Source organism: Dipodomys spectabilis, unplaced genomic scaffold (assembly GCF_019054845.1).
Source record: "Dipodomys spectabilis isolate Male_0828 unplaced genomic scaffold, ASM1905484v1 ptg000207l, whole genome shotgun sequence".
Lineage (NCBI taxonomy): Eukaryota > Metazoa > Chordata > Mammalia > Rodentia > Heteromyidae > Dipodomys > Dipodomys spectabilis.
The window spans coordinates 15137214-15162500 of NW_024870884.1; the positions used below are offsets into that span (position 1 = coordinate 15137214).

General features: G+C 46.1%; 1 protein-coding gene across 1 annotated transcript in view; it reads left to right on the top strand.

The window, feature by feature from the left end:
* The window catches only part of Vstm4 (V-set and transmembrane domain containing 4), an 87678-nt gene that overhangs the window by 52687 nt on the left and 9704 nt on the right, over nucleotides 1-25287 (top strand). The window contains exons 6-7 of the mRNA XM_042696469.1: nucleotides 7533-7642; nucleotides 9638-9699. Of these exons, the coding sequence (XP_042552403.1) occupies nucleotides 7533-7642; nucleotides 9638-9699 (172 nt within the window). The remainder of the gene's footprint in view (nucleotides 1-7532; nucleotides 7643-9637; nucleotides 9700-25287) is intronic.

Genomic DNA, 25287 nt, shown 5'->3' on the forward strand with positions numbered 1-25287 from the left:
AAGAAAGGAGCCATTTCAAGGGGGTCACAGAGAAGGCGCGGCACTGTTCACCCATCTTAAAAGCAACGTAATACAATTTCTAAGCAGCTCCCAGCGAGTAATTCCAATTGATCTTGGATAGTTGGGAGGCAGATAAGGTTCTTTAGCAAGCTCAAAGAACCTGGGGCATGATATGAGGTAGTTTGTCCTGTTTGCATGAGTTCGTGGGCTTTCTTAGTGGCAGGAGAACCTGTGGTTAGAGTTGAGGGATGGATGGGCCCTCTCGCAATCCAGGAGTCGCCTGCCCTGTCAGAATCAAAAAGTAAGGCAAGGAGGACAGAATCATGGGGATATTTCTGGAGGCAAAATGATAAACTGAGGCAATGCCTTCCACAGAGCATGGAGCAAGAAGGCCCTGGAGGCCCAGAAGGATGTAGCAAAATCTGACCTAATGCCAGGCACTGGTGGCTCTCACCTGTAATCCTAGCTACTCAGGAGGCTGAGACCTGAGGATTGAGGTTTGAAGCCAGCCCAGGCAGGAAGTCCTTGAGACTGTTATATCCAATTAATCACTCCCTCCTCCCCCACCCCAAAAAAAGCTGGAAGTGGAGCTGTGGCTCAAGTAGTAGAATGCTAGCCTTAAGCAAAAAGCCCAGGGACACACACACACACACACACACACACACACACACACACAGACACACACACACACACACACACACACACACACACACACACACACACACACACACACACAATCCCCACAGAATAAAAAACGTGACCTAACACAATTTCTGATTGCCACATGGTAAGGGCTTTCTGGGTTGAGCTCCTTGGTGCCAGATGAGGCCACACCAAACAAAACCCCCCCTCCCCCGCTTTTTTTTTTGCCAGTCCTTGGGCTTGAACTCAGGGCCTGGGCACTATCCCTGATCCTCAAGGGCTATCACTCTACCACTTGAGCCAGAATACTACTTCTGGCTCTTTTTATTTTTTTTTTTTGAGCAGTTTATTGGAGATGAAAGTCTCATGGACTTTTCCTGCCTGGGCAGGTTTCAAACTGCAATCCTTAGATCTCAACCTCCCTAGTAGATACGATTACAGGCGTGAGCCACCTGTGCCTGGCTAAGAACACCCTCTTTAGAGCATTTGGCAGATAACTGTATCCAGGGACAAGAAGCAGCTTCTCAGTTGATAAAGATTTGGAAGAAACAGACTTCAGGGGCCATTTGGATCTATGTAGTGTAGACACACACATGAAAATGGCGGCCATGGGCTAAAGAAAGTACTCAATCCTCAGGAAGGCTAAACTCATGGCAGTCCCCTTCATTTACCAATTAGCTGCACCTCTAATATGTTTCAGAGGCCAGTAGGAAGATGGCAATTTTTTTTAATTAAATTAATCTTTTGTGTGTGCTGGTACTGGTGCTTGAACTCAGGGCCTACACATGGCCTTTAGATTTTTCACTCAAGACTGGCACTGTACCACTTTGAGCCACAACTCCACGTCTGACTTTTTGGTGGTTAATTGGAGATAATAGTCTTACAGACATTTTCTTTCATGCTGGCTTCGACCTGTGATCATTGGAGCTCAGCCTCCTGAATAGCTAGGATTATATAAATGAGCCATCCACAATGCACTGGTGGCCCATAGATGTTCAAGAGACATTCAAGGGACTCCTGCTGTACTTCAAGATAACTGCGCTTGGATGTGCTGTTGGTTACCAAAGCAGAGTGTGGCCGGGTGTGTGTGACCTACTTATAATTATGTTACTTTTTTAAGTAGAATCAGCTCAATTTATGGCAGATTCTGCCCCCTCTTCCTGTCTGCTCCCAAATACTCCTAACTCTAAGAGTAGAGACAGAATTTCCACATATCTGGCCCTCTAGATACACCATTTTGGTGGCTGACATCATTCATTCTAGACTAGTTCCTCTACCCACCCTTCAATCACGCTGAGCCTGGCTATTGGGGTAACAGGTGTAGCTCCAGATCTCAAGAACCCAACCTTCAAGCTCTATAGTGACCACCCCCTCCCTGTCCCATTTCCCACCAGGGAAGAATTGGAACAGCTGCAGTGCCTGAATTTACTACGAACTTAAAATACACTGTGCTGTTGATGTCATGTTGTGGTAGCTTCTCTTTAAGGAACTGGTTTATGCCCAGCAGCTATAGTGGATCTAGCTCCATTGATGATTTTTCTGTCCTAGTTTTGCTGGTTACCTATTGTCTGTGCGGGGCCCAGGTTTCATGCTTCAGTGCCAATTGAGTCAGAACCCAAATGCCTGTTTAGCTGGCACTAAAATGGCCCTCCATTTAGGAAGGGCCTGAACAGCTCAGAGGTGTTCTTTTCTCATCTGAGAGGTCTGCAGATTCTAGGGGCTGAGCTGTTTCCACAGCAGCTTGCATAGGCAAGACACAGATGCAGGTTTGCTGTTGTTAACTTTGATTTCTGTGTGCATGCACACACACACACACACACACACACACACACACACAATGGCTATTCAGAATTTGTTGGAGCCTTGCAAAATCCGGGTTACCTACTCCTCCTGGTGTCTTGGGGGTAGCAGTCCATTGCTTGGGGGCATAGCTTCTCTCCTTATTCCTGCCTGGTCTGCCCTGTGCTGGCACTTGCTTGGCACCACTGCATCTGTGAATAGCCATGTCGGGGAACACATTCTGTTTTTATATACAGAAGAAAGACTTCTGACCAAGGTTTGCATTGAAACGTGTAGCCTTTCTCTCAAGGCTGAAGCAGGGGAACTGCGAAACGTCACACTCCCAGGGCCTCTGTGAGATGTCCTCCCTGCTACCCACATGCTGGATGAGACTCGGAGGCTAGCTCATCCTGTCCCATTTCATACAGGCCCTGTCATCTAAGCTAACTTTTATAATAACTGTGATCCAGGCGCTAGTGGCTCACCCCTATAATCCTAGCTATTCAGGAGGTTGAGATCTGAGAATCACAGTTCAAAGCCAGCCTGAGGCAGGAAAATCCATGAGATTCTTACCTCCAATGACCCACCAAAAAGCTGGAAGTGGAGTTGTGGCACAAGTAGTAGAGTGCTAGTCTTTAGCAAAAAAAGCTCAGGGACAGCACCCAAACTCTGGGTTCAAGCCAAATGACCAGAAAGAGGAAAAACAAACAAAATCTGTAATAACTCTGTGAGATAGTAAAAGGACAGGTCACCCATTTTACAGATTAAGGATGTGAAGGTCCAAGGAAATAAGTGTCTGGTCATCTCCAGTTAGACTGGAACGAGCATTGTTACAGGCCTTCTACCCCCTGCCCACTGCCCATTCACCATATATCTGGGCACCATGGGTCATGGAGGAGGGGAAAGCCTTTGTGGGATGGAAACTCCTTCTGGAAGGTGGCCAGGCAACAACAATACACAGCTCTTGCTCTCCTGCAAGAGTCCTACATGTGCTGCCTCTTGCTTTGCCCTTGTTAGAGCCAGAAACAAACAAACAAAAAACCCAGCCCAGCTTAACAACAAGCGCCTCACAAACACTTCACTTCTTGCTGGTCACACAAACTCTCTAATTTTGAGGGAATTTCCGGGGCCATGTTTCCCATACTTCCTGGTTTCCATCCTTTCTGGCACCAGCAACACTCACTCTCTGTGTCCGAGACAAAATCCAGCTCTGTTCCCATCTGAGATTCAGGATAACTTTTGCTTGTAAGTTAATAATAAGGTAGGCTTTCTTAGTCAAAAGAACTTGGACCCAGCCCTGCTGGCAAAATGGAGAAAGACCGGATTTGGGCTGGGAGGAGCGTCAGTAACATTATGTCTCCGGGGTGACTCACTTGTGTGTATGGGGTCTCACTGTTGAACTATGAATTAGAGCTAAATTTAGTTTAGTGCAGTTGTACTATTCAGAAGGAAAAAAAATGATGATGACAATGCAGATTTTTTTTTTCTCCTGCTTACTGAAAGCCCTGGGCATGATGACATAAGTTCATTATCAGTGATGTTCAAGAAACTTTCATTTTTTAATATAGGAAAGAGCTAAAAGATTAAACGCAAGAAAAGAGAAAAGGAGATGGAAATAACAATTGACCTTTCAGTCTATGAAGTATGATGGGAGAGATTATCTGAGCTCACAGGCAAAAGAGAGATAGGAAAAGATTTCAGAAGGAAAAGGAATTCGAGGAAATGTTTGCAATAAATATTGGGATAGGAAAGGTGCATGAAAATCCATGAGAACCAATCCAAGATGCCAAGTAAATGGTGGCAGGTGCATTACACACATGATGGAGTGGTTCCGTGTAGTATCAAGGGGCAGAGTGGGGCTGACATGTTACCATACTTTGTCCAAAGCCATGGAAAGTGTATCAAGAGGAGCACCACTCTTGCTAGGTGCCAGTGGCTCGCACCTGTAATCTTAGCTACTCAGGAGGCTGAGATTTGAGGATCAAGGTTCAAAGCCAGCCATTCAGGAAAGTCTATGTGACTCTTTTCTCCAATTAACCACCAAAAAGCCATAAGTAATGTGTGGTTCAATTGGTAGAGCACCAGCCTTGAGCAAAAAAGGCAAACCAGAGTGTGAGACCCTGAGTTCAAACCTCTGGAAGCTCATACACACACACACACACACACACACACACACACACACACACACACACACACACACACACACACACACACACAACTAATGTACCACATTGGGGAAGGGTGGACATACTGTATGCAAGGGAGAGAATTTGGAAAATCTCTGTCCCTCTACTCCATTGTTCTGTAAACCTAAAACCTCTCCAAAAATAAGTCTATTAAAAATGCAAACTAAAAATTTCAAATAAGCCAGGCACTACTAAGAAGGCTGAAATCTGAGGATCCGCATTCAAAGCCAGCTCAGGTATAAACGTCCATGATAATCTTATTTCCAATTAACCACCAAAAAGCCAGAAGTGGAAGTGTGGCTCAAGTAGTACAGCACCAGCCCTGAGCAAAAAAAACAACTAAGGGATATCGCTCAAGCCCTAGTGCACGCACACACACACACACACACACACACACACACACACACACACGCACACATACACACACACATAAAAATAGTGTAGAACTGTGGAACTATCTTCAAACGTTGTGTATGGTCATACTAGTTACTTCCTTTTATTTTCATACCTAAACCAGGAGTCTGCATTACTTTATATTGGAAAGAAAAAATAATAAACATTTTAAGAGTTTACAAAGCTAAGCTGAACATGTATTTGTGTATTTAAGCACTTCTAAGAGCTTCTAATCCCTTGTTTGCTCTTAGCAGAGTTTTGTAAACTCACATTCTTCTCAGCTGTTTGAGAACTGACACCAGGAGCCCTCTAAATCTAGGACCAGTTAACCTTTCTATTCCCAACAAAAATATGCTGACCTTGATGAAACTCTCTGGAAACTAGGTTCTTGGAAGTTTTCCCACACTGTGAGATTCAGTCTTCATTTATTTGTTTTTAAATATCTAGTCTGTTATTAGAATAATGCATCATAACTATGTATATGTTTTTATTTGCATTTACTTGTAATTGAATCCAATGGTAACTCTTTCTGTCCTATCTGCTATTGGTTAAGTCCCTCAGCATCTTAATTCTCAAGAAATACTATTTTTAAATTCTTTTGTTTTGTTTGTTTTGTTTTGTGTTGGATACCAGGACCTTACTTTCTTGCTTGACTTTTCTGCTCAAGCTGGTGCTCTACCACTTGACCCATACCTCTATTTCTGGCTTTTTACTGGTTAACTGAAGGTAGGGGTCTCATGGCCTTTCCTGCCTGGGCTGGCTTTCAACCTCAGTCCTCAGATCTCAGCCTCCAGAGTAGCTAGGACCATAGGTGTGAGCCACCAGGGTCTGGCTTTATTTTTAAAAATTTTTTTGTGACTATTTCCAGATTATGCAGATGAAAGTAAATTTGAGAATATATTCTTTTTAAATGAAGTTACTTCAAAGTATTTTTTAAAGAAAAATCCTAGGGGCTGGGAAGGTGGCTCAGTGGTAGAGCGCTTGCCTTGCATGCTTGAGGCCCTGGGTTCGATTCCTCAGCACTACATAAGCAAAAAGAAAAAAGCCGGAAGTGGCGCTGTGGCTCAAGTAGTAGAGTGCTAGCGTTGAGCTGAAGAGCTGAGGGACAGCGCACAGGCCCAGAGTTCAGGCCCCACAACTGGACCCCCCCCCCCAAAAAAAAAAGAAAAAAAAAGAAAAAAGAAAAATCCTAGCAACCAAACATGAATTTTAAAAAGCTGACATCTTTATATTTCCACACATTCTAAAAATAACCCAATATTTTCTTACAGAACACAATTCAAACTATTGGCAGCATTTCAATCTCAAACCCCAGTGAGCAAAAAAAACAAAGTATTTTGTCTTAAATTTGGTCCCAATCTTAGGGACTTTAGGAAACTTTTTGTGTGTGTATGCTAGCACTAGAACTTGAACTCAGGGATTCTCTTTTTAGCTCAAGACTGACAGTCTGCCACTTGAGTCACACCTCTACTTCTGGCTTCTTGGTGGTTAATTGGAGATAAGAGTCTTGTGGACTTTTCTGCCCAGGCTGGCTTCCAACTGTGATCCTCAGATCTCAGACTCCTGAGTAGCCTTGGTTACAGGTGTGAATCACCAGTGCCTGGCTACTTCAGGAAATTTCTTTATGGTTTGAGGAGGTGGCCTCCTCTAGTACACCATACTTTTCCTGCGATCTGTGCCCAAGGATAGAAGATCCTGAAGGGGGCTTTCCTCCAGGTTGCTAGCATATAGGAGACCTTTGGAGCAGAACTGATGGGCATTCCAGGAGGTCTGTGGGCTCCATCCTCACATAGAGGTTTATCTTACCTGTCCACTGCGTGGTGCCAGTGTTGCTCAGAGCAGCTACGTAGCCTCTGTGAGCATTGGCTTTTGTATGTATAATGTAATGTAAAGCTCTCTGTCCTGTCACATTGGACTAACACGGATAACATACAGTAAGAAACCAATGCTACATTTCCAACACAGTCAGCTCACTGGAGAGAGGCCCCTTCTCAGGGTAAGCTCACTGAGCCTGTGCTAAAGGTGAAGATATAGCAGAAGGGAGCTCAGTACTCATGGGGGGGGGAGGGGAGGAGGGGGAGACTTGGGGGAGGATAAGGACTTCGGGGTATAGCTCCCAGGAAGTACCTTGGACGTGCTCTGATTTGGGATGAGGAATATGATCTTAGGGGAGCTCAAAGAGAACTTCCTAATAACATCTTTCCCATCGCCCTGGAAGGTAGCCATGCCAGTATAGCCAATTCAACCAGATCTAAACCACTGGCTCCCCCATCTGTAGATTGTATAGAAAAGCTAACCCTGCTCTCTCCATGGACATCTGGAACTTTACACAGCACTTCATAGATGGCATGCTAACTCATCTCCTCGGCCGAGAGTCAGCAGCAGACCTGCCGCCATACCTGGAGATCAGCACAGAGCATCCCCTCTCCAGCTAGAATGCTGGAAACTACTAGAAACTGCTGTTCATTTCTCTTTCTGCTTCCCAACATCTCACGAGACTTTGGCTTCACCAAGGGCCTTTTGCCTCCACAGCTCGGGGGAGACCGTCACCAGTGTGACCAGCTTGGCCCCACTGCAGCCCAAGAAGGGCAAGAGGCGGAAGGAGAAGAAGGCCGATGTCCCCCCTGCAGTCCCTGCCAAAGGTAAGAAACAGGCCTGAGAGTCCCTGAGAGGAAGAGGCCGTGGTTGAGTGGAGGTGGGCCTGGGCTTGCGCATGGGACAAGAGCAGCATGTCCTATGCTACAGGGCACTGGGGTGTGGCACACCGAGGTGCTCAGCCATCCCCGCCCTCAGGATGGCCTTTGGAGTGGGACAGAGGTGGCATCGTGGGCCCAACATGAGTCTGGCCAGGGAAGGTTGGCCTGGCACAGAGGAGTACGTGCTATAGTTACTTGGAATTTTTCAAATGGTCTACACATTTTAGAACAGTGGGGCGTGGGTAGGAGTGGCAGCATCTTCTTGACCCACTGAGGGAATAGAAGTTCTGTGTAAACATGTCACCCAGGTCAGCAGAGCATTTGAGGTTTTTCCTGGAGAGGAATCTGAGGGTTATTCTGTGACTCCACTTTTTGTGTGTCTGCTGGTCCTGAGACTTGAACTTAGGGCCTGGCCACTTGTCCCTGAGGTATTGTGCTCAAGGCTATTGCTCTATCACTTGAGCTCCACGGCTCCACTTCTGGCTTTGACATAGAGTCTCACAGACTTTCCTGCCTGGGTTGTCTTCGAACTGCTATTCTCATGTCTCGGTCTCCTGAGTATCTAGGATTATAGGATTGAGCCACCAGTGCCCAGCTCTGTGATTCCACTTTTGATTTATAGCAACATGACTGAGAATATAGGCATATTTCAAGGTGGGTATAAAAAGATCCACAAATCTTAGAGTCAACCAAGACTATCTGTAGATAGTTGCTAAAATAACTGTCCAATTCACTTGTTTATCTTAACAAATATGAAATAGAGTTGGGAATACAAGGATTTCCCAGGTGGACAGTTCTTTTAATTTAATACTTGTATTTTGTTGAGTAGTTGTACAAAGGAGTTGTTTATGAATACAATGCATCTTGATCAATGTCACTCTTTTAAACATTCTCACCCATCCCTCCCAAAGCCACCTTCCCTCCCTTTTCTCAATTTTGTAGGATGTGCATTGGATTCTATGACTGCATTTTCCCCTCATCTACCACAGCTCCCCTCGATCCTGTCCCACCTTTTCGAGTTCTCATTTTCTGGTGTTGTTTTGCTGGACTGTGAGTTAGCCTTTCTAAGGAGTTACACTGGCTTTTCCCCTCATATTTGGGTTAATACATTTATGTGCATTGCATACCACCCTGAAGTGTTTACGCTTGTATTTATAAATGAATTCTAGCTTCCACATATGAGAGAAAATATGTGTCCTTTGTCTCTCTGACTTACTTAACATGATGTTTTCCAAGTCCTTCCATTTCTTTGCAAATGATGCATTATCATTCTTTCTAATAGATGGACAATTTAATCACTTGGTGTGTAAAGGACATCTCTTAGGGGCCCTTTATGGCCTCTGGTATTAGTAGGGTTACAACTGGAAGATGCAAAATGAAGGCTGAGGAGTGTGAGAACCACAGACCTGAGGAGGGAAGGGAGCAGAGTATAACTGGCCTGGCCAAGTTCACAACGCTGGCCATTGCATGCAGTATAGAGTGGCTGTTACCGTACCTTACGAAAGACAAAAATGAGGACACAGGGAGCTACCCCGCCACGTGCATGTATATATACCATATGTATACATCTACACATATACACAAACCTCCCTGCAGACGTCATAGGCTATGTGAGGACTATCATTGTTTCCTGGGCCTGTGAGCAGCCAGGACGGCTTCTAGGAGAAGACCCTGCCCTTAGTGCATCAAGTTCCTTGACCTCATGAAATGACTTACCCAGAGCCGCGCGCTGACCTGGCTCCAAGGAGATGATGCCACGCACAGAGATTGGGCAAAGGACTCCTTCTCCACCCCAGGGAGGGAGTCCAGGGGTACCCAGGTCAGACACTAGCTCTTCCAAGGGATCTTCCAATTGGCACACAGTAGCTCAGTGGTATTCATGATAGGTCAACACTGAGACACCAGGGAAACTTGTAAACTAACCTTGATCTCTTTCCACAGCTCCAATAGTTGCCACGTTCCACAAACCAAAGCTGCTGAAGCCACAGAAGAGAGTCGCCCTGGTGAGTGATGGTGCTGTGTGCTGGCGTCATCCCTCCTTCCCATGACACACCCCAGGGCCCAGATAGTGCCCTCACATATCTGGTGTGCAGAGATAGCACATTGTGCCCAGATAGCACCCTCACACACTCGCTGTGCTGAAATAGTGCCTTTACACACTGGCTGTGCCGAGATAGCACCCTCGCTCACTCAGTGTGTGGAAATGGAGCCCTTATACATTGAGCTTGTATGGAAATAGCACCCTTACACACTCAGTGTGCTGAAATAGCACACACTTGGTATGTACTAAAATAGTGCCCTCACACTCCGTGTGCTGAAATAGTACCCTCGCACACAAAGTTCTTGGAACCTTGGTTCCCCAAAGTATTCTCTCTTTTTGCATCAGATTTTGGATCATTTTGTCTCCCCACTGTGTTCCCAAAGAGCCATGTAAATGGAAGCTGAGTGCTGATGGCTCACACCTAACTCCTAGCTACGTAGGAGGCTGAGGTCCAGAGGCTGGCAGCTCAAGGCCAGCCCAGGCAGAAGCGTCCACTGGATAGCATCTCCCAAATATTTAGGGAAAACAGGGCCAGAGATCAAGTGGTAGAGTACCAGTCGAGCAAGTGAGCACAAGGCTCTGAGTTCAAACCTACAACAGCAAGTCTACATGGAGTTACTTTTCATTATCAAGGCTACTTTTCAAAAACAAGAAAAACAAAAGGCCATACTCAGAAGCACAAAATAGAAAGCATACATGCTCATATTAATTTACCTGATAACTCACTGAAAGAGACCAAAGAACCCTCCAGGATGTGTGTGAAGTGTTTTTAATGTTGAAATAGCTCTGGATTTGCAGAAGAGTTATAAGGCTGGTATAGTTCCCACATGTTTTTGCCCTCATCCGCCCCCTGCCATGTAACATTTTATATAGACATGGTGTCATTATCCAAAGATATTAGCATTGGTGTATTAATGTTACCTATGTTCTGGACTGCAGCCATATTCTCCAGGTTTCCCCCTGGCTGCTGTATTTCTGGGTTCAATTCAAGATATCATGTTGCATTTCCTTATCATACTTCTTACCTTTCCCCAGCCCAGGACATCCACATCTTTTTGCCACACTGGTTTTTTGTTGTTGTTGTTATTTTTGTGTCAGTCTTCAGGCTTGAACTCAGGACCTGGGTGCTGTTTCTGAACTTTTCTGCTCAAAGCTAGCGCTCTACCACTTGAGCCACAGATTTACTTCCAGCTTTTTTGCTGGTTAATTGTAGATAAGAGTCTCATGGACTTTCCTTCCCAAGCTGGCATCAGACTGTGATACTCAGATCTTCCTGGGTAGCTAGGATTACAGGTGTGAGCCACTAGGCCCAGCAAATACTAACATTTTGAAGAAGAATGGCCAGCTACTTACAGAATGTCCCTTAGTTTGGGTTTCCTGTGGTTTTCTGATGACTGGAAATGAGGTTACAGATTTGGAGAATGGCAGCACGGAGGGACAGTTTCCTAATGACCTTGTTGGATCCGGGAAAAGGTCCTTGCAGTGGCCCCTCCTGACCCACACAGGACACTTCCCAAGGACCCCCGAGGAGACCTAAAACCATGGGTGCTACCAGACCTTACAGGATTGGTCCCATATAAACCAGTGGTAATGTTGAATTTATTTTATTTATTTGCTCAAGGCTGGCATTCTACCATTTGAGCCACACCCACACACAAGGCTTTTTGCTACTTAGTGTAAACAAGAGTCTCAGGGATTTTTCTGGCTTCGAATCTCAATCTTCAGATCTCAGCCTCCTGAGTAGCTAGGATGACAGGCATGAGCCACTGGTGCCCTGCTTAATGGTGTTGTGTTTTCAAATGAGGCATTTATTATAGGAGATAGGAAAAGAACTAATAATAAAATAAAGGCAGGTAAGAAGATGCTATAACATGCAGTATTGTTTGTTTAGCCTTTTCTTCTTTTGACTGAGGTTGAACGAGGTTAAGGAGATTATGAGAAATGCAATTGGGGATTTGATTCAGGAGAGTTGCTGTGTGTCTATAATGACCATTTCACACCATGCTCAAGGTCAGGCCAGGCAGCTTCTACATGGTCGCATTTCTGGTTTTTCCTTCATATTCTCCTATGTCAGAAGCCAGCCCATACCCCTAGTTCACACGCAAGGCACGTGTGTGTGTGTGTGTGTGTGTGTGTGTGAGAGAGAGAGAGAGAAAGAGAGAGAGAGAGAGAGGCAGGGGTCAAAGCTCCATCTTCCAAAGAGAAATAATTATTAATAGTCACCTTAGGGGTGATCTGTGGAGGTTGTGTGATCTTATTTTTCCTTGAACGTGGGCCCCTAACTTTGCATTTGTCAGTTTCTGCCTTCAGACTTCCACTATAGCACACTAATGACAACTTTTTTTAGGGGAAAGGGGAGTAGTGCTCAGGACCTTATACTTGTTAGACAGGCATTCTACCACTTGAACCATGCTCCCAGAATTGCTTTGGTTATTTTCCCAGAGTTTTTATTTTAACTATTTTTCAGATAGGGTATCACATTTTATCTAAGCCATAATCACAATCCTCCTATTCACATGCCCCTCCCCACCCCCCAGCATGTAGCTGTATGACAGGCATACTCCACCAGGCTCAGACTGTTGATTCAAATGGTGTCTTGCAATGTTTTTGCCCAGGCCAGGCTCAAACTAAGACCCAGACTTTATGAGTACCTGGGATTACAGGAGTGAGTCACTGTGCCTGGCCTCTAATGATCACTTTCTATTTCTCTTGGTTGATCATTCTTTATTTATTACTTAGAATTCTTCTATATGGAAGAACTACTCTTTCTGTAACTATGAATCCAGTAATTCCTTGTTCTTAGTATGGATACAGAGGTGTTTAGTTGATATTTTATAGTTTCTAATCATTGTTATTTGTGTTATTGCTAATATTGTTTAGCAGCCGGTATGAGTGCATCAGAGAAAGAGAATGGGGGGAGAGAGGATTGGGGGTTCCAGGTATGCAGAAGCAGTGTATTGAAGTTCTGTTCATGTAACCCAATCATAGATGGCATCATATCTAAACATTGTAGTCGGATTCCTTCCTTCCACTCTAGTTTTGCACACAAGGACACAGACCCCCAGTTTATACAGAGTACTAAAGTGCCTACAATCAGCTATAGGAGAAAGTGTCAATAAACTTGGGCCAAACAACTCTGTCTCTCATCTGCAGCCTGTGAGGCCCCCCCCCCTTTATCTGTTGAGCAAAAACACATACCCATTGTGCAATTCGTGGCTGTAAAATACTGTCTTAAGCAGGTTATGTTTGGTCACTTATTAATAGATTGGAACCAAAATAATTTTAAACAACAACTCCATTATAAATCATTATTGATTTATTTCTGTTTGTTTGAGTTGGCATGCTACTCTGGGTTGGAACTCAGCCAAAGATTTTTTTTAATTGTACAGTACTGAAGACTTTCTTAGCCTAGCACGGTGGCTCACCTATGTAATTTCAGCTACTTAGAAGGCAGAGTTGAAGTGATCAAGGCTGGGCAAATAAGATGACACCCTATCTCAACCAATAAAGTGGGTGTGGTAGTTTATACCTGTCATCCCAGCTACAGGGAAGGTAGTAGGAAGGAGGATCTCAATCATATACTGGCCCTGGGGAAAAATGTGAGCCCTTGACAGGCACTGGTGTCTCATACCTGTAATCCCAGGTACTAAAGAATGCTGGACTCTGAGTATCATTGGGCAGAGCAAGCCCAGGCAAATTCCTGAGACTCTTCTCTTCCGTTAAAAAGCAAAAAGCCAGCAGTGGAGGTGTGGTACAAATAACAGGGCATCAACTCTGAATGAAAAAGCTAAGTGGGAGAGCAAAGCCCTGAGTTCAAGCCCCCAAACCAGTACCAAAAAAGGAAGGAAGAAGGAAGGAAGGAAGAAGGAAGAAAGGAAGGAAGGGAAGGAGGGAGGGAGGAAGAAAGGGAGGGAGAAAGGAAGCTATTAAAGGAAGCTATTAGAAAATAGCTACTATTATCAAACAAGGCATTTTTTTTTACCATTAGTAAACTTCAAATAGAAAAGCGAAGATGAGAAGATATAAAATAAGCTATAAATAATTCTTAATTTCACAGAAAGATCAGGACAGTTCTATGTATTTCAAAAGGATTTTTAAATGAACGTGTTCTTTTTAAAACTTTTTAAAATTGTTATCATAAAGGTGATATGCAGAGGAGTAACAGTTATGTAAGTCAGGTAAAGAGTACATTTCTTTTTGGACAATGTAGTCACCCCTTCCCTCGCTTTCTCCTGGTTTTTTTTCCCCTCTCTAATGAGAGTATTCTTAATAACAATTTTTTAATATCAGATTTATCCTTTGGATGTTTAATATATGAAGAGTTTTTAAACAATTTTATATCCAATTCCCTAGAAACAAGTCAGCTGGGCTATCATTTTTCACTGGTAACAATCCACAGTCAAGAAATGACCTCAACTATGCCTTGGTCTGACCAGCAGTTTTAGAATAAAAAAACATCACACCTAGCTAGCATCTGCAGGTTTGGTGACTATGAAGATTTATTTCACCCCAGGAGGCCAGCCTTGACCTTGGTTTCAGTGTGATCAATAGTTATCTCTCTGATCGATAAGTTTTGATGGTAGCTGAAACTGAAATCAATAACTACTTGTTGACTCCTCTGGCCTCTGTGGCTAATTGAGAACCTTCAGGCATGTGTTGGCTGGGGGAGGTAGCCACTGCCTACCAAGTATTCCACTTTTCACACTCAAAACAGCCACTTAAGAGGCTGAGATATGAGGATCACAGTTTGAGGTCGGCAGTGACAGGGAAATTTGAAAGACTCTTATCTCTAGTAAATTACCAAAAAATGTAAATTGGAGCTGTGGCTCAAATGGTAGAGTAGTAGCGTTGAGTAAAAGTGCTTAAGCATAGTGTTGAGGCCCTGGGTTCATGCCCCAGGACTAGCAAAAATCAACAATCACAACAAAAACCAACCAACAACAAGAACAAAAATAGTGTTTTTTAGTTGGATCCTCAGTTTCCAAGAAAAGCTTCCCAGTCCTCATTCTAGAAGCTGACCTTTGACAAGACGCTGGAAATGAGGGAACTCTTCTACAAACGTCAGAAACGAGCTGAGGTGCAGCTCAGGAGCCAGAACTCGTGCTCAGTTGCTTCAGGTTCTGAGTTCTAACTCTACCACTGCAAGAAAAGAAAAGTTCACAAGACTCTAGAGGCAGATTTTCCTTTCAATCTGTATCCCCCAAAGTCTTCAGGGGTCTCCAATATCCTCACCTCAGTTAACCATTCTGCAGCTCCCATCTTGGGAGCCTAGCAAGCTAATTTACCCACTTCTAGAAAATGCTGTGTGTGCCGTCTTGTTTCAGAAGAGACAGAGAGCACATTTGATTTATTTTTATGACACCAACTTATTGATTGAGAAGCCGAGTAGAGAGAAAACACAGTTTAAAGGGAAATGAGCAACAAGAAGTTCCATTGTGTTCAGAGGTGAAGAACCAGGTAGATAGCAGCATTCTAAAATTACTGAAAAGTACAGCAATCCTTGCTAGTCAGGAGGCTGAACGCTGAGGAGCAGGCTTTTGAGGCTTGTGCTTTGAAGCCAACCTGGGCTTGGAGTCTGTGAGACTTCTCACACTCACACACACACACACACGCACACACTCACGCACACATGCACACATGCACACACACAGTAAATCAAGCATCTCATTCAGGTTTCAGTGGACTTTGATACTTGCCCCCTTAACTGTGGTCTGTGCCAGTCCAACCGTTTGCAGAACTCCTCTAAGCTCTGTCACTACGCTGACGGGTCAGACCATCCCTGTCTTGGAGGGAGAAATGAGTTCTTGTGTAGAAGAGACTGAAGACAGAAAGCTCCGGAACACTGCAGGTTTTACCACCACAGGTTTCCTGGGGGCTGGGGAGTTCTCTTGTAGTCTTAGTCCCTCAGCATTGCTGCCTAGAGATTCTCCTAAATACAACTCCAACCGTACCATTTCCCTGCCTAAGATGCTGCAATGACTCCCCCTTGGCTCCGGGATGAAGCATGGCTTCCTGCGAAGGGAAGGCTCATATCATGTCTCTACTCCCTCCCTGCCCCAAGATCCTCCATCCTACTGAGACCCCTGTGGTCCCCAATCCATCACTCGGGGTCTCAGCCCTGTCCCTCATCCTCCCCCAGAGCTGCCTCCAGCTCTGGGAGGCAGGGAGGCTCGCTCATCATCCTTGTTTTTTGAGTTGTCCTGCACTTCCTAACCCTCATCTTCCAAAATCCAGTTCACCTGTATGTCTAACCTTTGTGGCATCAGTACTGGAAAGCTTGGCCCCATTCTTGCAGATGAGTGATGTCTTCTTCCTTTACCCTGTTACTTCCTTTTCTCCAGCTGTGTCTCTGGCCCCTCTTCCTCATTAGGGTCCCCGCTCGGTCTCCAGGGCTTGAACCCATTCCCTAGGAAGGTCAGCTCTCACAGATGCACCAGTCAGTTCAGTCTATCAGTTCCCTAACTACCTGGGGCCTTTGAGCCAGTTCCACACCAGCTCTGTGACTGCTCACCACACACTCCCACATTCCCAAGATCCCTCAGCTCCACCCTGGCAACACCGGACTCATTGCCGCCCTCTCCACTTGCTACCCCTGACACATCCCTGTCCCCATGACATGAGTGGCAGTTTCAGCTAGAGGTAAGGTAACTTCCTCTCAGCTCCATGATGACAGGAGCTGTTCTGTACCTTCTCAGCTGCTGGGTGTGAGCAGGAGTGTCCTGCTCCCTCCCCTTGCTGCCGGAGCTGGTCATATGGCTGATTCTGAAAACCTCTTACTACCTGGATCAATCAGGTCCTTTGCCTATTCTTAAATCATTTATTTACTTATTGCTTTGAATAGTATTTATACTGAGCACACTGCAGCACATGCATCAGGTTCTTTGTCTATATGGTCTCCAAAAATAACTCTGCGGACACAGAAGAAGAAGTAAGGCTACAAAGATTTATCGAAGAAGAAGATAAACAGAGCTCCTGTTAAACTGGAAGGGTCCCAAGAGAGGACACCACCTAGGGTGCATGGTGCAGGGTTAATAAGGAGTCTCTAGGAGCGAGCTACATGACTTGAGATCATTGTAAAATTATCTGTAAGAATTTCTATTTGAGTCCCTGCTTTTACTTTTTTTGGATATAGAGTCCCAGAAATGGGTTTGCTAAATTCTATGATAAATCTTTTTTCTAAACTTTGATAGCCCATATAATTTTACATGTCCCTTTTACAGCATTGTACATTGCTATTTACACTACTTTTGTAATTTCACTAATAATGTAGAAGAGTTTCCATAGTTTTCCTTCCTTCCCTCTTTTCCTTTCTCCTTCTTTCCCTCAACCCCTTCTTTTTTCTTCCCTCCTTGCCATCCTCTTCCTTCCCTCAATCTTTCCTTCCCTTCCCTCCCTTCCTCCTTCCCTCCTCCTTTCCTTCCATCCTCCTTCTTCTCCTTCTCCCTCTCCCCCATTCTTTTTGACAGCAGCCATCCTAAATGGTGTAAAGAGATAGTTCATTATAGTTCTTTGTCCCCTAATGATTAATAGCGTTGAATATCTTTTATGTTCTTGTGGGCCTATATCTTTAAAGAAATGTCTGCTGAAGTCCTTTGTCCCTTTTTAGCCATTTCTGTTGCTGTTGTTGTTATCTTGTTAGAGTTCTTTGAACGTTCGGAGTACATACAGGTTGTCTTTTCGAGCCTGTTGGTTGTGTCCTTTGATGCCCTGAGGGTGTAGATTTGCCTGGGAGCTGGCTTCGACACCAGTGGGGGCCTGCTCTCCTCAGCCGTCCCAGCATCCCCAGAAGGTCACTGGGACTCGCCAAGTCACTTCAGTGTGTGCACGGAGTATGTGCATGCTGGGTGCCGGCTCTGTGGCTGGCGCTCTCAGTCTTTCCTGACTGTGGTGTGGCACAGCTGCCCCAGCATGATCTGGGAGGTGGGAATAAAATCCCAGGCCCTAACTCAGACCCATGCATGCAGAACCCCTGATTTATCAAAATCCCCAGTGAATCTGGTGGACTTTCAAGTCTGAGAAGTGTGGCTCTGCATCATTCCCGGCTGGCTAAGAGGCCTGATTGGGTGGAGACTGTCAGGCCGCAGAGTCACCATCCCGCACCTCCGCGAGGAACTCTGTTTAACGTTGTTGTAAGGTAGTCCAATCTCCCGAGAGAAAGGGATGAGGAGGAAATCAGCTCTGAGTGTTCTGAAGGCTGTGGCGCCTCTCCATCACCTCTTCCAGCTGTTTAGTCAGCTCCATCCACACCCATGTGGCCTTATTCCCCAGCATCCCAGGCTCCTGCACAGGCAGAGAATTCTGATGGGCTGCTGTGATCTTCTTCCCCTGGGATTCTGCCACGTTTAGTCTTTAGCCAACTTTCCTCTTCTTGTGGACTGCGGAGATCAGAATGTTAAAAATGGACGGGAAGGCAGCGGTGCGTTCTGTCACAGCCCAACTTGTCCTGGCTGGATTCGAACCCATGGAATGGTCAGTTAGAGCTGAGATACCATACCCTGTCCTGTTTGCCTGTTGTTGGAAGTAATTCCTTCCCAGTCCTGTTTTACCACCCAGCATACACTGCCAGGGCTGAAGGAGTTTTCCTCTGAATTGGTAGCAGCGAAGGGCGCCAAGTCTCCTTAGACACAATAGTGATAGAAATTCGGAGAGGATTTTAATAATCCTCTAAACCCTAGTCAAATTACTTCCAGAGGACATGCCTTTCAGGTTTCTTGAAGGATGTTTATAATAAGCCAGAGGATTTCTCTTGTTGTCACTAATGTGTTCGAACTGGTTTCAGTGAAATTTTACATGAGGAAAAAAAAAAGGATATATTAACCTGCATAAAATATGTTCATAATCTCGATTTCAAATTAAAAAAGAAGGGGAAAAGAAATCCACAACCACATGCACAATATATCGCCCCCAAGTCAAAGCCTTCCCTGGGAAAAAATACAAGAACTTCACTTGTCACATGTGAGCAACCATTTTCACAGAGATAAAAATTCTGGGTTCCCCTCGGTATACTTGCTCATCCCATTATTGTCACGGGGAGTTATGTATGTCTGCTGGAGAGAGAGGAATCAATGCCGGGGCTATGAAGAGGAGAAGAGTGAGGAGGGAAAAACAGAATTCATTTGGTTTCATGGGTTTCTGCCAGACCAGAGGGAATGGGCCCTGGGGCTTCTGGAAACCGGAAGTAATGGAGATGCTGAGAAAGTGCTGGGATCTGTTCACTCGCTCAGCGCTGCTGTTCCTACACATGCTGCACAACTCGCATGCAGGGCCCTCTGTCAGACACCCACGAGGTCCAACTCCAGTGTCAGAGGCCAGCAGTAAGCCAATTGAAACCCTTGGTTTTGTTGGACTAAATGAAGGCTTTATGACTGAGTAGCATTTAAGAACCTGTTAAGAACCCTGCCTTTAAGCCAGGCACTGGTGGCTCACACCTGTAATCCTAGCTACTCAGAAGGCTGAGATTTGAGGATCATGGTTCAGAACCATCCCAGGCAAGAAAGTCTGTGAGACTCTTACCTCCAATAAACCACTAGAAAACTAGAAGTAGTGCTGTGGCTCAAGTGATAGAGTACTTGCCTTGAGCTGAAGAGTGCAGGGACAGAGCCCAAGCCCAGAGCTCAAGCCCCATGACCGACCCCCCCCCCCCCACAAAAAAAAATATAAAAGAACTTTGCATTTAAAGCCAGGCCCTGGTGGCTCATGCCTATAATCCTAGCTATTCAGGAGACTGAGATGTAAGAATCAAGGTTTGAAGCCAGCTGTGTGGCAGGAAAGTTGTCTGAGAGACCCATCTCCAATTAACTACCAAAAAGCTTGAAGTGCAGCTGTAGTTCAAATGGTAATATCCCAGCCTTGAGCAAAAGAGCTCAGGATCAATGCCTAGACCCCCAAGTTCAAGCCCCAGTACCAATAGACACACACACACACACACACACACACACACACACACACAAAATTTCATTTTGAGAGACAGTAAGAATCCTACTATAGAAATGCCCAAACTGGAGGAGACCTGGCTTTGTAGCTGGAGAAGGAAGCGAGCAATGACCTCAGGACTGTGGGGTATATCAATGACATCACTGACTCTTCAGAATGCTTTTGTGTGCAAGTTGCCAAGGAGATGAGGGCTTGTGTCTGACAGTATCTGACAGGTGGATTGCAACTCGAAGCCTGCTCAGGCAGAAAAGTCTTTGAGACTTCATCTCCAAGTAGCTGGCAAAATATAGGACTAAGGTGTGGCTCAAGTGGTAGGAGAAAGCCAAGCCAGAGGGCAAGACCTTGAGTACAAACCTTGGGCTGCAGGCTGGTTCAGGCAGGAGGGAGACCAGAGGCTGTGGTTCTGTGGACCGTATCTCCCAGTGTATGCCCCCCCTCCCGCCCCCAACTCCGGCGAGGCCTTTCCCAATGCCTCTGCACCCAGCCCCTCCCCAAGGAGCAGAACTCGCCTTCCATCTCAGCCTGGCTGATTCACTGTCTTTATTGGACACTTCATTTCTGGGATCATTGCACTGCTGGGAAATTTTTTTTCAAAGATTTTTGCTCTATTTTATTTTTGTAATCTCATGAAACAATATCATTTCTGCTCACATTTAAGGTTTTTTTTTTAAGGCTTGTTTCATTATAAGCCTCAGTTTTGAACACAGAGTACTTTGGAGTTGTTATTAAAAGACTTTTTCAATCTCAAATGGAAAATACTAGAAATGAAGTGCCATTTTTGGAAAGGAAGGGAAAAAATGCCTCCACATATCTCAAAACATACAAGCTTAAGGCACCCACAGTATCAGGAAGAAAATGTCTTTGTGCAATGGTCGTGCACAACAAACCAGTGCAATTCAGGGATTATTTGCCCTTGCCACATTAAATCGTAATTTTTACAAAGGAAGTTTATAAATTGTCAGTGAGCAAGTGTGATGCCCAAAAGGCAGTAAGACGCAGCCTCATGGGTGTATGATAAGAATGCGCATGGAAACATGAAGCACAGCGGGACACTGGTAGCTCACACTTGTGATCTAGCCACTCAGGAGGCTGGGACCTGAAAGATCACAGAGAAGTCTTTGAGACTTCATCTCCAAGTAACCAGCAAAATATAGGACTGGCTCAAGTGGTAGAGGATCAGCCATGAGCAAGAAAGCCAAGCGAGAACGCAAGGCCTGGAGTCCACACTCTGATATGGACACAAATGCACAAAAAGAAAAATGGACCAAGATGCCCACCGTCCACATTGCATACAATGTAATTAAACAAATGAACAGACATGCTTAATTCTCTTTTAGATTTGTTCTTAATTCTTGGCCCTGCCCTGAGCAACTTGGCCATGACTGGACACTGTGGTTGTTGGGTATGATGGGGATGATAAGGGTTGGGGAGATGGCAGTGAGGAGCTTAGTGATGATGGCTATGATAATCATGGTGGTAATGACTTGATTTTTGCTTTTTGTTTTAGATCAGTCGTAGGGCTTGAACTCTGGGCTTGGGCACTGTCCCTCAGCTCTACCACTTGAGCCACAACAGCGCCACTTCTGGTTTTCTGAGTGGTTTATTGGAGCTAGTAGTCTCTCCTGCCTGGGCTGGCTTTGAACCATGATCCTTAAATCTCAGCCTCCTGAGCAGTGAGGATTTCAGGCATGAGCCACTGGTGCCTGGCCTGCTGGTATTGATTTTAGTAGTGGCAGTGGTGATGGTGGTAATGGTTTTAATGGTGGTGGTGGGGTGGTGATAAGGGTGTTGATAGTGAGGGTAATGGTGGGGATGAGTGTAATAATGGTGATGGTTTTATAGGAGATGATGATGATGATGATGACAGTGATGATAGTGATGATGGTGATGATGGTGATGGGGTGGTGATGGCGATGGTTTTGTAGGTAGGGATGATGGTGGTGATAATGATGACATGCAGACACAGCCCCCATGCTTACCTCTTGTCTCCACATCACACGTGGGATGTGGGAAATGACACGTCCTCTCCTGGAGCTGTGGCCGAGCCACAAACTTGACCATACCCCTGCAGTTCCCCTTGGGGCCTTGGGCTCCGCCCCTTACCCAGAGGTCTAAAATCGTAGCTCCCAGGGTCCTGTCCTGACCTCACTGCCCAGATGGGGAGATGATGAAGGTTCTCAGGGCAGCCCAGCGACTCAGACCCTCCACGAGTTAAGATGAAGCATGGAATTGCTTCATCCGTGGAGGGATGCTGGCTCCAGAGAGCTGCCTCCTGCCTGCCTGGCACTGCCTGCAAGGTGTTAACAGGCCCATCAGAGAGCGCCACACGGCACAGCTTTTGTTCTTCTTCGTGGACAGCCAGTGACTGGCCATTGGATAGGGCCACAGCAGACCCTTCACAGAGCTGTCTGGTGAGAGTCGGGGCCCACACGGTAACACGGGTGCTGCCACTCAGTAGCTCTTGGCTCAAGCACAGTATCTGTGCCTTCCTTCCTGCAGGAGCACACTGAACTTGGCAGCAGTAACTGATGTGGCCTTGTGGTTGCACTAAGAGAACATTAGATACGAGTGTCACAGCCTAGTGGAGAAGAGAGAAGGCAGCCGTGGCTGATACCACACGTATCAAGGGAATGTGTTCAGGAGCATCTGGGCTGGTTAAGAGAGCCAGGGAGGAATGACACATGAATATAAAGTCCTGAAAAAAGCATCGGTGACTCACACCTGTCATCCTCGCTACTCAGGAGGCTGAGATCTGAGGGTTGCGATTCAAAGCCAGCTCGGGCAAGAAAGTCTGTGAGACACTTATTTCCAAAGAGAGAAAGAAGGAAAGGAAGGAAGGAAGGAAGAGAGAGGAAGACATGGAGCTATGGCTTAAGTGGTAGAACACTAATCTTAAGCAAAAAAGCTCAGGGACAACATCCAGGTCCCGAGTTCAAGCCCCAGGACAGGTGCATGCCTGCACATGTGCATGTGCACACACACACACACACACACACACACACACACACACACAGTCCTAATAAAGCAAGGAATGAACCTTCCAGGCAGACAGCACAGTGTGAGCAAAGGTCCTGTGGCCATCTCTGGGTGGAATGCTGACTAGCTGCATCCAAGAAACGCAGCCACCAGTGCAGCTGGAGGCCTGGCGGCGAGGCCAGCATGGAGAACAAGCTGAGGCCAGGGAGCCTGGCTGCAGCCGCGCAGGACCACGCACATTCGCAGTCCTGACATTCCTGCAGGGCTTCGAGCTTTACTCTGAACGTGATAAGAAGCCATTTGGGAATCTTAGGGCAGTCAGCGGCATGGTTTGACTTCACATTTTGAAGGGTTATTTGGCTTGCTACTAAAATTAAATCTGCTGGGCACTGGTGGCTCACACCTATCATCTTAGCTACTCAGGAGGCTGAGATCTGCGGATCTGGCTTGAAGTCAGCCCGGATCTCCAATTAACCACCAGAAAAACTGGAAATGGAGCTGTGGCTCCAGGGAGACATTGCCAACCTTGAGCAAAAAATGCCAAGAGCAAGAGACCCCTGAGTTCAAGCCCCTGTACTAGCACTAATGAGTGAAAGTACAAATACTTCAAAGGAATCAATTAGTAAACCAATATTTGTTCATAATCTATTATAAAAACAATAGCATAGTAATAATAATTGAACCATCATACCACATTTATTATCTGCCTACCATGTACTTCTCTACATATGTTTCATACATTAGTGCATTAAATACTGTAGGAGAAGAACTATTAGGAGTTGAGGAAATACAAGCACAGAGAGGCTAAGCACCTTGCCCCCAGGTCACATAGCTCATCAACAGCTGTCTTTAGGGCTCCAAGAACACATAATTTTTTCCTCACCACTGGACAGATTCTGTCTGTACAACCCAACTCAGAAAACACAGATTCTCAGAGTGCATCTTCTTTCATGGAAGCAGACATCCAAATGTGTTCCTTTGGCTGTCTGAAGAAATGCATCCTCTCACACGGCACTGCTGGTGGAAATCCTCATGGTGAACAAGTGATGCATTTATCCACAGTCCTCCGGGAGGAGGAAGTGAATGACCCCCGTGGACGGCAGGGTGGCCACAGAGTGGTCAGCAAGAGAAGCCTCGTGTAGCAGATTGACACCAACCATTGTCTATCATCATGTTTCTTCTTGTAAAACACACACTGGTGACATGGGGAAACATCCATTTGTCTGGTGAGTTACAAACCTTGAATGAGTCAGCTTGAGCTATAGCCTGTCCAGGCTTCTAGGGGCAGCCATGTGCCTGTCTTGAGAGCAGCAAGCCAGGGCACATGGCTCATGATGCACTGGATTCACTCTGGGTGTGTCCTCCGCTCAACACCCTGGGAACTCGCTGGATTCAAGATGGTGATATGAATTGGCCCTGCTCAGCAATTCTCAGCAATGGGCCAATCAAACCTTCAGATTACATCCTCTGTCTCTGAGGCCAGTCTTCTGAGGTCTAGATCATCTCTCTTCTATATTCCTAGAACACATTGGACCAAGGGTCCATAATCACACAGAGGCTCGTAGTGCAGGTGGGAATCCAGCTGGAAAGCATCCTCAGGCTTTACCCAGCCGAAGCAGCAGAGTAACAAGAGGCACTGGGTGGCCCACTAAGTGCCCAGGCCCCTTGTGTCTCTGGACACCTAGCTGGGGTTGTGAAGACATGCCGCAGTCAACAGTCAGAGATGTGCGCTGCATCGGAGAGTGTGGCTGAACTCCAGCCCCGGCCTCCGCCTGCCGCCACCTCTGAGGTCCGTTGAGACCCTCCGGTTCCAGCAGCCTCAGTGATGTTTGCTTCAAGCAGATTCTGCCTCTAGAGCCTGCAGTCCTCGTGGGCCAATGCCACGTACTTCGAGAATAGACTTGTGCAATGCTCCAGTGGTTTCTTTAGGAAATGCCCTGAGTGTGTTCAGTTTGCCCTCATCCATCACGCAGCTACATTCTTCACCTAACCAGAAGACAGGTCCAAACAGGGACCACCCCTGTTGGAATGTGGTCACCCCCATCCCCAGCCGGGGCAAAGGAAAGCCCCATCCACGCTGCCCCTGCTGCCATCTTGGATGCCAGGTGCCTCGGGAATGGGGAGGCAGGGGCTGTGGCGAGAAGATCGGGGCACTTGAATTCCAGTGAGAGTCTCCCTTCCCCTGCCCTCCACCGCAGCCCCACGCATGTCTGCCTTTGCAAAGCCTTGGGTGGTGTGGTCTCAGCTCCTCTGGATGCCTCTGCTGTCCGCAGAGTGGTGTGAGCCCGCTTCCAAATGCCATGTCGTTTGTGCCCATGAATTTCATTGGCAAAGTGTTCTCCATGAGGAAACTCATGAGCTCAGAATTTAGGCTCTTACTTTTTTGGTGCTGGTCCTGGGGCTTGAACTAAGGGCCTAGGCACTGTCCCTAAGGCTTCTTTGCCCAAGGCTAGTAATCTACTATTTGCGCCATAGCTCCTCTTCCTACTTCTTCGGGGGTGGGGAGGGTGGTGATGAAGATTAGAGTCTTCCAGACTCTCCTGCCCAGGCTGGCTTTTTCACAATCCTCAGATCTCAGCCTCCTGAGTTGCTTGGATTATAGGTTGAGCCACCAGCACCCAGCAGAACTCAGACTTCTTAG